Source organism: Solanum stenotomum, unplaced genomic scaffold (genome assembly GCF_019186545.1).
Source record: "Solanum stenotomum isolate F172 unplaced genomic scaffold, ASM1918654v1 scaffold3800, whole genome shotgun sequence".
In the NCBI taxonomy this organism is placed as follows: Eukaryota; Viridiplantae; Streptophyta; class Magnoliopsida; order Solanales; family Solanaceae; genus Solanum; species Solanum stenotomum.
In genome coordinates this window covers 1-15,099 of record NW_026034708.1, presented here as the reverse complement: position 1 = coordinate 15,099, position 15,099 = coordinate 1, and the positions used below count along the sequence as shown (strand labels likewise).

At 34.3% G+C, this 15,099-nt stretch overlaps 2 protein-coding genes and 1 pseudogene across 2 annotated transcripts; 1 reads left to right on the top strand and 2 right to left on the bottom strand.

Annotated features, from left to right (window-relative positions):
• Window positions 1–57: 57 nt before the first annotated feature.
• Window positions 58–3,090, bottom strand: LOC125852642 (probable protein phosphatase 2C 55). Its single transcript, XM_049532363.1, has 2 exons — window positions 3,070–3,090; window positions 58–756 (listed from the first exon to the last, which is right to left on the bottom strand). The coding sequence occupies exons 1-2, from the start codon at window positions 3,088–3,090 to the stop codon at window positions 58–60; spliced, it is 720 nt and encodes a 239-aa protein (XP_049388320.1).
• A 341-nt stretch (window positions 3,091–3,431) lies between these two features.
• LOC125852649 (putative disease resistance protein RGA1) lies at window positions 3,432–7,171 on the bottom strand (annotated as a pseudogene).
• A 3,016-nt stretch (window positions 7,172–10,187) lies between these two features.
• On the top strand, window positions 10,188–11,868 carry LOC125852641 (receptor-like protein 35). The gene is made up of 3 exons (XM_049532362.1): window positions 10,188–10,875; window positions 10,975–11,046; window positions 11,696–11,868. The coding sequence occupies exons 1-3, from the start codon at window positions 10,188–10,190 to the stop codon at window positions 11,866–11,868; spliced, it is 933 nt and encodes a 310-aa protein (XP_049388319.1).
• Window positions 11,869–15,099: the final 3,231 nt, after the last annotated feature.

The window sequence follows — 15,099 nt, the reverse complement described above, 5'->3', positions numbered from 1 at the left end:
CAAATAATAAGGTAGCTAAATCTTGAATTTGTTCCATGCTGACATTGAAATGTTCTTTTATGCTACATCTGATTCCCATGAATCCACCCCCGAATTCACAATTGCTTCTAACTCGAAATTATGAACATTATCAAACAATCCATCTGTTTGAAAAGGACAATTGAACCTTGATTGCTGAACTTTTGATTTATACACAATTATTCCCTTTCTGATCACTATAAACCCACTATCTCCGATGTTAATCGCGTGCAATGTGTCATCGAAAAGAGACAGAATACAAGCAGTAGAAGAACCCTTCGCCTTTGTATTCCAAAAAGCTTCATTAAGAACTTTCATCAAATCAATAGTAGTAATACTACTACTACTACTCTGCTTTTGAATTGCCAATTCAGCGTTTTTCATCAATTCCCTTGAATACACACCTGAATCGATACCCTTCTTCGCCCACCCACCAACACCATCAGCAACACCGATCGCCTGTTTGTTTGCACAAGTAAAGCTTGCGTCTTCACCTAATGGCTTCTCTACGTTCAATTTCGGAATGTAAGAAGACCCAATAACCATAATCGTCCTTACGGTGACTCCAACGTCGGATTTGTCTTTATTATCAACCTCTTCAGGAGTGAATGTCTGAATCAGCTTAATATCTTCATCCATAAAGTCGTATGCCGGTGTCAATTCCTCCGGGCGTAGCAAGAATTGGAGTTGTTCGTCATCATCGCCGGTGATGAAGTCAAATTCCGTGAGTCGGCGTCTCTTCGGAGGTTAATATGAAGATGGGGTTTTGGGTGGGTTTGAATTTTTGTAGCATAGATGGGTTGGGTCGTTGGGAACTTGGGCTAGATTTTAAAAATTAGGTGGACCAATAAGATGAAGCCATTTGGCTAATTAAATGACTCATCATTTATCATGTTAGTGTGCTGTTAATAAAGGGCAATTTTAAACCTTAAGAAAACGTTAAGGGCATTTTTAAACCAAAAGATGGAAGGAAGGCATTTTTGAACCATTTAAGATACGTTAAGGACATTTTTAACCCTTTTCCTGTGTTTACATAACCACCCCTAAATCATACCATGAAATTATTGTGCTAGGTGGACTCATTTTGAAAACTTTTTTCATCTCCCACACCCCTCTTAATAAGTTATCTCAAACATTTACTCCCTTGATCCAAAATAGTTGATGTTTTTGCCTCTAAAAATTGTCTTGAATAATTGATATTTCAAAAAATCAAGAAGGTATTAAATTATGTCAACTTAAAAAGAAAAGATTTTCTGGAAATGACCTCTAGCTAGGTCCTCTTATACTCTACCCTCTTCATATCTCACTTGGTGAAATTTCGCTGAATGTATTGTTGTTATTGTTGTTGTCGTTGTCTCCCATCATTAAAAATTTCAAGAACTTGCAATATATGTGAGAGGGAATTTAGAAAACTTAGTTCGCCCGTAGAAGAAGGATCATCTGTAAATTTATTCCTTTGCAAGTTGATGCTTTGAATCTGTTGGAAATTTATTCCAAGATCTATTGGTACATTTCCTCTAAACATGTTAGATTGGATTGAATCGTAAGTCATTGTGTGTTACCAAAAAAAAAAAGAAAGACCAATATTTAAATTTATTGCTCACAAGTAGAAATTAGAACTAGAAAAATACAAACATGAAGTTCAACGTATAATATATCTTAATTAATACAAGAAAAATTATTTGCATGCATAATGTTTGTTTATTCATTTCTTAGCGTACATATTTTTACTTTATTTCAATATTCATTTCATTCATTGATCTTTCTCTTTGCATTCTCAAATTTAATGATTCTTGTCTGTTTGGAAAGCCACCAGGTAGTTGAAATAGGTGTAATTACTAAGGTAATGATATACAACCTAGTAATTAGGTTGACTTGTTTATTTGCCACAATGTAATTACAAGTGTAATCATAAAGTTATATTGAATTTTAAAAATAAAAGTTAATTATTTAAAATTAAAAAAAATATATTAGACAAATAAGAGCATTTATAAATGATATTCAATTGAATATTTAAGATATATATTGTCTTTTAAAAATATGTTAATTAATAAACATATGTTCTTAACAAATATTATAAAAAAATAATTGATTTCTATGTTTCAATGTAGAGTTTTTAAAGTAAATTAATCATAAAACTAAAAGTACAAAATTGCTATGAACATCATGAAATGCATGTTTGATAAAAAGATTAATATTATAAATATAATGTCATAAAATTATAGAACATTTGACAAAAAAAATAATTTATCAAGTTTAACTTAAAAATAATAGCTTGCAATGGAATATTGAGTCAATACTACTAAAACAAATGAAATTGAAAATATAACATAAGTTCTAAATTTAAAACAAAAAAAATAGGGATAAATGTCTGAAAAATATCCCAACTTTGGTTGAATTTGTTGTTGCGATACTAAACTTTCATGAGGACCTATTGCCTCCCTAGACTATTTAATACCGTATTTTTATCCCCTGGACTATTTAATAGCATATTTTAAAGGTATATATGTGCCCACGTGGACACATTACTATTTATAATTTTGGATTATTTTTTATGTCTACGTGGACAAATATATATGTTTAAAATATTAATAGTCTAGGGAGGTAATAGGTCCTTAGGAAAGTTTAGTATCGCAACAACAAATTCGACCAAAGTTGGGTATTTTCAGACCCTTATCCCAAAATTAACATAATACTCTTATGTCAAATTTCAACATAGCATACATAAATATGATTTAAAAGAAAAGGAAAATGTAAGTCCATAACTTTATTCAACAATGAATTCTACTTTAATTTAAAAATTAGAATACTAACAAAATTATACTAATGATTTTTTTAGATATTACGAAGAATTGCATGGAATCACATGAAGTAAAAGTAAAGAATAAGAAGGAAATGAAATATAAATAATAAAACAATATTTTAGAAAATATTAGATTAATAAAAATCAAAAAGCATTTAAAATAATAAAAATAAAAAATATATTAAAACGAACAAAAATAAAAGGAAGAAATTAAAAATAATCAACTTATAATTACAACATGTAATTACCCGCAATTCATAGTCTCCCATGTGAATTGGAGAGTTTAATTACACTCTGTCAATTACACCCAATTACCTGCTAACATGGCCAACCAAACGAGACAGACAATGTAATTACACCCAATTACACCAAATTCAATTACCTGAATGGCTTTCCAAACACGCCCTTAATGTAAACAATAACATGAATACTTTTATTCAACGTTCAGAGAGTGGTAATCAACAGTTAGCCAATAATTACAATATTAACAAGTAGTTATAATACAAAAGGATCTTACAAATCGTGAATATGTTTCCAAAAAAACCCAGAAATTTACAACCCATAGCAGGAACTAGAGAGACTCACAATCAGAGAATTAATAACAAATAACTCACTCATATAGTTTCAGATACGGAATGTGAGTAATTTTGTGCCAGTCTTCTCCTATTCCCTTTTCACGTGGCTTTTCCAGTGTTGGACTGCGACTAACACTTGAACTTGTGAGGGCTGTTAGGTGTTGCAATCCCTCCGGTAAACATTTTAGCATCTCACAGCTAAAAATAGATAACTTTGTGAGTGACGTCAAACCTTTCACACCTTCCTCGGGGAGACTCTCTAGTGCATAACAACTCTCAGTTTCCAGACTCTTCAAAGCATTGAGACTAGCCAGGCTGGTAGGCAGCTCTTTGAGATTGCAGAGCCCAGATATTTTCAAGTATTTGAGATTCGCAAGGCTTTTCAACATCTCTTCTGGGAGGGAAGTAGCTTTGATGATACTGCTAATGTGGAGGAAAGTAAGAGCGCAAAGATTGGATATGGAGTTCAAACTTGTTGCATCTGCCTCCCCAAAAATTTCCAATTTCCTGACAGAAGAAAGGGTCGGACAAACAAACTTAGGGCAATTATCAGTATTCATCTCTTCAAGCACAGGGAATTGCTCTTCTCCTCCCTTTTTCAGCAATCCTTTCAGATTACGGAAGTTCCATATACTAAGTTTTCTCAGGGTTGGAAACCATCTTCTTGTGGAGACATCATCCTCTTCAAGATACTCCACCTCCCCAGACCCATTTGCTAACACTAGACTTTCTAGACAAGGTAAATCACCCAAGGGTGGTAAGCATGAGCAGTTTTCGCAACCTTCAATTCTAATAGAGACACTCTTTTCAAAACTGAGTGATTCATCCAATCTGGGAGACGGAATCCTCTGAAGCCAATGATTGTTAAAGAAGTCAGATTGGGGTGTGGTTTGAGGGCTTCAAGAACTTTAACTTCTTCTGATTCATATCTACGTGGTTTGAGGGCTTCAAGCACATCTGATTCAAGTAAACAATATGGTCCATATTTATACCAACTCATCCTTAAAGAGTGCTGATTTGCTTTTGCAGATAAGTTGGCCTCTTTTGCCTCTGTATCCTTCTTCACTCTCTCAAGGTGTGTGATTGAAATTGAGCCATGGAGATCCAGGTTTCGTAGTTCACCAAGTTGATAACCTTTCTTCCTTCCCACAACAAAGTAAGTTAGAGTCTTAAGGCATGTCAAAGATCCTATCCTTGGTGGCATACAAGTCAATCCAAGGCAATCATCAAGTAAAAGATTTCGGAGACTACCAAGTTTACTTGTTTGTTTTGGCAAACAACAAAGTGAGGTGCAATCATGTAGATCAAGAGTCTGCAGATTTTGAAGCATGCATAACTGCTTTGGAAGACTACGAATTCTAAGATTGCTAGACAAGTTTAGGTATCTTAAATGTACAAGATCTCCAATGGAAGACGGTAGCTGCTCAAGTTCTATGTAACTTAGATTAAGGACCCTCAACGAGACAAAATTTTGCAAGAGAGAAGGAGAGTAAGGAGACACGATTTCAGCAAAACCAATGGACATCATATATGGGTAATATTCTACACTTACTTGGCGGATATTGCTGCTTGATGTGCTTACCGAAAACAGAGATGTTGCCAAATCATGTATGAGATCATGCATCTTGAAATAAGTATTACCAGATTTTACTTCAATCTCTTGGAAGAAAGACCTCAAGTATAATTCATTCCATACTTCATTACCTACATACTCTAGCTCCAAGTTTCCTTTTGATAAAAGAAAACCATGTGCCATCCAGAGAGAGATTAGGTTTTCCTTTTCCATTTCGGTATCCTTTGGGAATACTGCACAATATGTAAAGCATTGTCTCATATCAAGTGGAAGGTGATGGTAACTAAGTCGCAGGGCAGGCAGAATAGAACTTTCATCTTGAGGCAACTTCCAAATCTCACTATCTCTCACATGTTCCCATTCTCTTTCTTCTCTCTTGAATCGCAAAATACCTCCCAGAGTCTTGGCTGCTAGAGGCACACCACCACATTTTTTCACTATCTCCTTTCCGATAACCACAAGGTTAGGATTTATTTCTTCTTGGTGTCCCAATGCACGTTGCATGAACAACAACCAACAATTTGCTTGAGACAGATTTGACAATTCATATGGTTGCAATGTTCCCATAATTGATCCAACCTTTTCAAGACGAGTAGTGGTTAGAACAGAAGCACCACTTGCTCCAACCTTCAAGACTGCTCTTAAATTAGCCCACTTCTCTGGATCTTCATTCCAAACATCATCTAAGATGAGTAGGTATCTTTTCCATTCAGCAACTCCTGAAGCTTCTTTTGAAGTGGAGCCAAGTCCATGTAACCAAGTAGTGGCCTTCCTTCAGCAGATTCTAGAATTGCCTTTATCAACCTCTTCTCATTAAAATTGTCCGAGACACAAATCCATATTTTGGGATTAAAATGCTCAATCACTCTCTGATCATTGAAGACCATTTGGGCAAGAGTAGTCTTTCCTAGTCCCCCCATATCAACTATTGGGAGGACCGAAAGTTGTTGGGCATCACTAACATAGTTTATCAGGATTTTCACTATCTCATCTTCCTCTTTGTCCCTTCTATAAACTTGTGGTTCAGTTAAAATAGAACCTGGTCCAAGCAATGTCCACACGAGAATATTGTTATATTCCAGATCATTAGGAATCGGCAGAAAATAGAGAATAATATATGCACGCCTTAAAGAGATATAGATGAGCTTGAGGAGCAGGAGACATGAGAAAATCATGCTGAGCAAAAAGTTGAAGTTTCTCTATTTCTTCTGCAATCATTTTCAGAATCTGATATGAACCAGTAACAAAACAAATTATTTTTAATTTGTTGCCGTCATTTTCAAAAGTGATATATACTCGAGCATCAAGTATGTACTTCTACTGTATTGTAATTACTATTTTTGTCATTTTCAAATTGATGACGGGTCAGATTTTTGTTTTTAATTAATACCACAATGAATGGTGGAGGGTTTGGCTAGACTCAACCTGTTGATAAATCTTTTTTTTTTCACCTTTCGTCTAGAAGACAAAAGGAGGATGACGATTTCATCCTTGCGCAAGTAATGTCCACAGTTGATGCCTAGACTATCGAGTAGTGTCGTGTAAAGTTCTTCTACAATCTTCTCAAGAACTTTAAGGAAAAGGGCACAAACTCTATAAACAGAAAATAAGTTATATATCTATCATCAAAGGTAGTGAAGGGTTAGACACTTGAGACAAACATTTAGGGAAAATCTTTGAAACTTCCCCTCACCCATAAAACAGACATGAATCTGATAATTGCCGAAAAATGAATATAAACAAAGTTTGTTGTAATACTAATTTAAGTTGAGTACCTGTTTCCCGTCTAGCAGATTGTCTCTCTATTAACTTTTCTTGTAAATGAAAATCCATTCTTTCCTTAGCAATAGCATCTAGTTTCTCCATCATCTCTTTCATCCTTTTCCCAATCTTGTGACGGAAAGTGATAATCCCCGGATGACAACGCCCTAGTCAATACTGCTTGAGTCTTGCTGCCTCATATTTACATTCGTCCAATATGTCATCAACTTTATATGCAGCAGCATTGAGTTTCTGTAACCAGTTTTTAATTGCCTTGTCCTTGAGTTGCTTCTTTTGAGCATCTTCAAGCACCGCTTGGATTGTAGAAAACCTGCTCAAAAGATTTTCAAACTCATTTTCAAAACCGAAAAGCAATGAAAGTTCCCCTTCAAGGAAAGAAGTGATGTTGTCAATCAGAATTTGAAGGAAAGCTTCTGCCATATATATGTTTAGAGTGGAATTGTACAAATTAAAGTTGATGAGTAAACAAAAATTTACTGCTTTGTGTTTCATGAATTACTTGTAATAAATACATTAATGGGAGTATGTATATATACTTTTCGTGTAACGGAATACTTTGCTTTCACTTTATGATCTGTATGCCAAAGTCTTCTACAGAATCACAAGACTGCTCTCTGTACTCCACATGTATTTGAATATGTTTTGTTTCAAATACATGAGCACTATCTCATTCCAAGCATTTGAAATTACTGGGCTACAACAGTTTGTTGTGTTAAGGGTATCCAAAATATATTATTTAATCATTTCATGCATTATTTTACTTGTATATATGGTATTTTTTTCCGATGAAGGGTGTCCAGTGACCACCATGTAGCTACGCCACAGGTGATGCCTCAGAATATTAGAAAGAAAATTTGGAAAACCTTGTTGTTTGGAAAGGAATATAAGTTGCTTTGAGAATTGTGGAACAATTATTTAACTAGTAGTGTTAAGAGTAGCTGACTTCAAATTCTTTACTTTTGGAGTAGGGCAAGTATCACTTTCTTGCAAATTAGTCGAGCTGTTTGACCATGAGAATTATTCACTTTTTTTCCATTTTGGATGTGTATGGTATGAAGGAAAATGTTTAGTCATTTGTGCATTCAAACTGGTTTGAAGCATCTTTCTTTAGAAGTAAAATATGCATCTACTGACCTAAAAATTGAGTTTGGATCTTGTTGGTCATGTTTTGATTTGGTAAAATTGAGGATCTATCATTTTTAATTTTGCAAAAAAAAGTCATGCTTGGCGTGAAGATTGTTCCATATCATGTGAAAGGGTCATATTGAAGTTTAAAGAATAAGGGGAAAAAAGTTTGAAATATATCCGAACTTTGATCGAAATTGCTATAACAATTCCGAACTTTGGAAAGGACGTTTTACCCCTGCACTATTTAATAGTGTATTTTAGAGGTATATATGTGCCCACGTGGACATCATAAATAGTGTGTCATTATATATAGTAACGTGTCCACGTGGTCACATATATACCTTTAAAATACACTATTAAATAGTGTAGGTGGGTAATAGGTTTTGCTCAAAGTTTGAAATTATTACAACAATTTCACTCAAAGTTTGGATATATTTCGAACCCTTTTTCCCAAAGAATAACTAGTTATTACTATTGTTGACTAGTGAATCAACATAAAATTATGTGTATTTGAAAGTTTGTAAACATAAATAATTATTTATATTGGAAGCATGGAGATATGTGATTTATCAATGCAACATCTTAGGATATTTCGATATGAACTATAATTTGCTCATTTATAGTAAACTTGAAAGAAAATTTGAGAAATTTTGGTAATTTGCACAATTTGTGTGTTTTCAGGTTTATGAAAAATAAAAATGCAACTTAAAAAGTTCAAATTACATGTCCATACAAAACTTTAACTTCATATCTATTTTATTTTGGATCATAATTTCATATTACATGTCTAAACATGGCCTTATATAGCCAGTTTGGTTCTCTCTCTTTTTTTTTCCGCTTAAAACTAAAATCAAATCAATTTTTGTCAGTTTTTTAAAGTTAAAAAATTATAATCAAACCAAACCAAAAGGTACCAGTCTTTTTTTATTCTTCTATTTGATTTGATTTTCCGTGAAACCGGAATCTTAAGCAACTTTGATCGTTGATTTGTCGTTATTGAGAGTCCGACGGTATCATTTTTTAAATTCCTCCTTATATATATGCAACTTGCATTTTTTGTCAAATATAATCATTGTTAAAAATATTTAATGTTGAATTAACATCCATCTTTATTATATCACATTTTTTGTGACATGCACCAAAATGAGAAAAACGACCTCTTCAAAATGATTTATTTTATATTAGACTAGTTAATCGAAAAATTAGATCAAATGCACTAAAAATAAATAATATGAGGAATCTGGTTGAGGGATTGCAGAGTCTTATTTTTGATAGAGCACGCCATTGATTGGTCTATTGGCAAAGAAAACTCGGAAACTAATGAGTTTGTTTTATCCTCTGGACATTTATTATGTTATCACAACGACTTGTTAATATGAACTGCATAAAAGTTTTTGTTCAAACTTCATATACTAAAATTCTAAACAAGAACTCGAAACTTGAAATGTATTCAACATTTAAATCNCAACTTGCATTTTTTGTCAAATATAATCATTGTTAAAAATACTTAATGTTGAATTAACATCCATCTTTATTATATCACATTTTTTGTGACATGCACCAAAATGAGAAAAAACGAACTCTTCAAAATGATTTATTTTATATAAGACTAGTTAATCGAAAAATTAGATCAAATGCACTAAAAATAAATAATATTAGGAATCTGTTTGAGGGATTGCAGTGTCCCCCAACGACCAAGTCTTATTTTTGATAGAGCATGCCATTGATTGGTCTATTGGCAAAGAAAACTCGGAAACTAATGAATTTGTTTTATTCTCTGGACATTTATTATATTATCACAACGACTTGTTAGTTTGAACTGCATAAAAGTTTTTGTTCGAACTTCATATACTAAAATTCTAAACAAGAACTCGAAACTTGAAATATATTCAACATTTAAATAAGTAGATAATTATTGATTGAATACATTACATGTTAGATTCATTAATTTGACCGTAACAGTTGACATTCTTTTGTCAAGCATCTATTCTGGGGAGGTTATATATAGACATTCGAATAATGACATTATACTATAGCCTAAAACTACATAAAAAAAGGTCAAGTAAATTATTAAACTATCACTACAGAATTCCACAACCAATGGTTTCCCTTTAGCAATGAATTGCAGTCAAGTTCAGCTAGCAATATACAAAAAATGTTTCAAACATATTACGTATATATGTTAATCATTGATATTAATTAGATAAGTGTTGAAGCAATTAGAAGTATACACACAGTATATATAGATGGCGTTTGGAAACGAAAACTTAGGCACAAATAGCTGTTAAAAGAAGTTGAACAAATTAAAATGGTTGCGAGGACTATGCTAATAGCATTCCTAGTTTTGTTAACGTACCTCTCAGTTACTAATGCATCGAACATTACAACTGATGAGGCTTCTCTTTTAGCTTTCAAAGCTCAAATAACTTCAGACCCCACCGAAATGTTGTCAAAAAACTGGACAAAAGGAACTCACATTTGCAATTGGATAGGCATATCTTGCAGTAAAAAGCATCAAAGAGTGACATCATTAGTCCTCAAAAGCTTTGGATTTAGAGGTTCAAACGCGACAGATATTGGGAAACTCTCCTTCCTTAACTTTTTGGACATTGGAAACAACAGTTTCCATGGACAAATCCCCGATGAAATAGGGCATCTGAGGCGTTTAAAATACTTGTATTTGCAAATGAATAATCTCACTGGTCAAATCCCACAAAGCCTTGGATTTCTCACAAGGCTTCAAGTTCTTTATCTTTCTAAAAATCGTCTATTTGGAAATGTTCCATTGTCCATTTTCAGTGTGTCTTCTTTGAAGGGCATTGATTTGTCTCGGAATTACGAGTTAACGGGGAGTTTGCCAAATGAGATATGCACTAATCTGCCAGTGTTGGAATATATATCCCTGCAAGATAATCAATTTGTGGGTGAACTTCCTAAAGGTTTAAATAAGTGCACCAAACTTGAAGTTCTGTCCTTGTCTTATAACAAATTCACAGGTAATTAACTAACTTATAAACTTTTCATTTACTAATTTTACTAGTAATTTCTTCTTGAATTAATCATCCTTTTTGTGTATGTGATGTTATATTTGATAGGAAATTTACCAAGAGACATGTGGAACATGTCAAAGGTTCGAGAACTATTTAATCGATGGAATAACTTTACAGGTACGTGATTCTGTATGTATTAAATCTTGAATACTCTTAACGAAGTTCCTAATTTCATTATACAACAAAATAACTCTCAAGTCTCTAACAACTCCTAAAAATATGATATAAATCAGGAATATGTTTTCTTGGATATAAGTGATTTTCCTATGAAAATATTGTAACAAAAGCATTTATATATGATCAAGGCAAACACTATGAGCGTGTAGGGGTAGGGTGTGTTAAATTTGACAAGATTCAAAGATGAATTAATGTGAAGATTTGGTAGTTAGGAAGATAATTCTTTATTGGTACAAAAGCCAAGATAACATCTTTTGTAGGTGAAATTTAGGTGAACCATAAAATGGTTTCACAAGGTAAATCTTGACATTTTGACACATTGTGATGTCATGGATGACATCAATAGGAAGAATTCACTCCTATAAATAGGTAGTTCCAAATTCATTTGTAACACACCTCTCACTTGCCTTCTCATTTTCAAAGGCATTTGATCTTCTTTCTCTCTTGTAGTATTTCACTTGTACTCTTTTGGAGTGAAATAAATATTGGTTGGTTGTGTCCGAGGAGTAGGCAAAAGAAAAAAAAAGTTTGCCGAACCTCGTTAATTCCTGGTGTTCCTTTTATTATTGTCTCATCTACTATTTATTAGCTACCTTTAGATATAGCAGTTGTGATTTCATCACTCTCTATATATTCGGCTTCCGTAGCAATTGGTATCAGAGCCAAGGTATTATCAGAGTATGCTCTGTGGTTGCCGCACAGTCTGAACTTCCACATCAGAAAAGATTTACTTTGGTCTTTGCATTGTTAGCTAGTAAATAGTATTCGTAGCAAAAATGGGAGACAATAAAAATGATGAGTCCACATCGAATGTCAATAATACGTTATCATTGGCATCTTTGCTTATGACACGAATTGTGTCAAACGCAAAATTTGCGGTTGAAATTTTTGACGGGTCAGGACATTTCGGAATGTGGCAAGGCGAGGTCCTTGATGTTCTTTTTCAACAAGGGCTAGATATTGCCATAGAAGAAAAGAAACCAGATGATGTAGGAGAAGAAGATTGGAAGATTATCAACCGTGTTGCTTGCGGTACCATTCGATCTTACCTAGCAAGAGAACAAAAATATCCATACACGAAGGAAACATCTGCAAATAAATTATGGAATTCATTGGAGGAGAAATTCTTGAAGAAAAACAGTCAAAATAAACTTTACATGAAAAGAAGACTGTTACACTTCACTTATATTCCTGGTAGCACAATGAATGATCATATCACCAGCTTTAATAAGTTGGCGACAGATTTGCGGAATATGAACGGATGGAGATATGGCCTTAATGTTGTTAAGTTCACTTCCCGATGAGTTCGAGCATCTTGAAACTACTCTACTGCATGAGAATGATAAAGTATCTCTCAAAGAAGTTTGTTCTACCATATATAGTTATGAACAAAGAAAGAGAGAAAAACAAAAAGGCGGAGAAGCAGAAGCACTGATTACGAGAGGTCGTTCTCAAAATCATATGAAAACGAAGAAAGGGAGATCCAAGTCAAGATCCAGACTCAGCAAAGATGATTGTGCCTTTTGCCGAGAAAAAGGGCACTGGAAGAAAGACTGCCCAAAGTTGAAAAGCAAAGCTAAACCAAATAATGGGAAGGCTGTCATGGATTCAAATGTGGATGATTGTGATGACTCCGATTACTCACTAGTTACAACAGATCCATCCAAATTATCTAATGTATGGTTGATGGACTCAGCTTGTAGCTATCATATGTGTCCCAATAGGGACTGGTTTGTTGATTTACAAGAAGGAGAATGTGGAGTTATTCACACCGCAAATAATAATCCTCTTACCGCATATGGTGTTGGTTCAATTCGATTAAGGAATCATGATGGATTGACCAGAACATTAACAGATGTTCGATATGTACCAGATTTGAAGAAGAATCTCATTTCTGTTGGAGCCCTAGAGTCAAAGGGATTCAAAGTTATTGCAGATAATGGCGTAATGAGAATATGCTCCGGTGCGCTAGTGGTAATGAAGGCAATTCGAAGAAATAATAACATGTACCACTATCAAGGTAGTACAGTTATTGGGACAGCAGCAACAACATCCAATGACGACAATGAGGCAGAAATGACCAGGCTGTGGCATATGCGCTTGGGACATGCTGGAGGAAAATCCTTGAAAACTTTATCAGATCAAGGATTGCTAAAAGGAGTAAAAACTTGCAACTTGGAGTTTTATGAGCATTGCGTCAAGGGAAAGCAAATAAGGGTTAAATTTGGAACAACTATCCATAATACTAAAGGTATTTTGGATTATGTTCATTCAGATGTTTGGGGTGCTTCCAAAACACCTTCATTAGGTGGGAAACACTATTTTGTAACCTTTGTTGATGACTTTTCCCGAAGACTGTGGGTGTATACAATGAAAACAAAAGATGAAGTATTAGGAATTTTTCTCAAATGGAAGGCGATGATAGAAACTCAAATTGGCAAAAAGATCAAGTGTCTTCGCACAGACAATGGTGGAGAATACAAAAATGATCTTTCTCAGAAAATTTGTGAGGAAAATGGCATCGTCAGACATTTCACCGTCAGAAATACACCACAACAGAATGGAGTGGCAGAACGCATGAACCGAACTTTGCTTGAGAAGGTTCGGTGTATGTTGTCCAATGCTGGCTTGGGCAAAGAATTTTGGGTCGGGGCAATAACATATGCATGTCACCTCATTAATCGTCTACCATCTGTTGCTATTAGGTAAGAAGACACCATTAGAAAAATGGTATGGAAAACCTGCTGAAGATTATGATTCTTTATATGTATTTGGCTCAATTGCATATTATCATGTAAGGGAGTCGAAATTGGACCCAAGAGCAAAAAAAGCTTTATTTATGGGAATTACTTCTGGAGTCAAGGGATATCGTTTATGGTGTCCAGAGACAAGAAAAATTGTTTTCAGCAGGGATGTTACCTTTGATGAATTTGCCTTGACAAATAAGGTAACAATTGAAGAAGTCAAACAAACTGATGGTGCTTCAAAGTTGGTGGAGTTTGAGGGAAAGATAATTTTCCCAACACATGGATCAAATGAGGAAACAACAAAAGTTTTTCCTCTGGAAGAAGAGCCAGTCGAAGGGGAGGTTCCATCTCAAGAACCTCAACCACAACTTGAATCAATAGCAACCAGTAAGCCAAAAAGGACAATAAGAAAACCTGCTCGACTCATAGATGTGGTGGCTTGTGCGGACTCAATTGCAGCGGATGACATTCCTACCACTTATAAAGATGCAGTCCAAAGTTCAGAAAAAGATAAGTGGAGGTTTGCCATGGATGAAGAAATGCAGTTCCTTCATCAGAATCATACATGGAAATTGGCCAATCTCCCGGATGGCAAGAAAGCAATTGGGTGCAAATGGGTATTTGCAAAGAAAGAAGGATTTCCTAACCAAGAAGATGTTCGCTACAAAGCAAGATTGGTGGCCAAAGGATACGCTCAAAAGGAGGGAATTGACTATAATGAGGTATTTTCTCTAGTTGTGAAACACTCATCCATTAGAGTTTTGTTGGCTTTGGTAGCACAGTTGAATTTGAAACTAGTTCAGTTGGATGTAAAAATTGCATTTTTACATGGAGACTCGGAAGAGGAAATCTACATGACTCAGCCAAAAGGATTCAAAGTTGATGGAAAAGAAAATATGGTGTGCAAACTTGAAAAATCGTTGTATGGATTGAAACAATCTTCTAGACAATGGCACAAACGATTTGACAAGTTTATGTTGCAGTAAAGGTACATAAGAAGCAAATACGATCATTGCGTGTATTTGCGCAAGCTTGAAGACGATTCCTTTATATATCTTCTCCTATATGTTGATGATATATTGATAGCTTCTAAAAGTCAAGAGGAAATTGAGAAGCTAAAGATTCAACTAAAAAAGGAGTTTGAGATGAAGGATTTGGGTGAGGCAAAGAGGATTCTTGGCATGGAGATAAAAAGAGATTGTCATTCAAAGAAGCTTTTTTTTTTTATCTCAGAAAGAATATTTGA

Coding starts and splice junctions, on each gene's coding strand:
- LOC125852642 (XM_049532363.1), bottom strand. CDS start 3,090: ATGGGAGACTATGAATTGCGG. Junction 757..3,069: donor TGGGAGACTATGAATTGCGG/GTAATTACATGT, acceptor TAACCTCCGAAG/AGACGCCGACTCACGGAATT.
- LOC125852641 (XM_049532362.1), top strand. CDS start 10,188: ATGGTTGCGAGGACTATGCTAATAGCATTCCTAGTTTTGTTAACGTAC. Junction 10,876..10,974: donor GTCTTATAACAAATTCACAG/GTAATTAACTAA, acceptor TATATTTGATAG/GAAATTTACCAAGAGACATG. Junction 11,047..11,695: donor TCGATGGAATAACTTTACAG/GTACGTGATTCT, acceptor ACTATTTATTAG/CTACCTTTAGATATAGCAGT.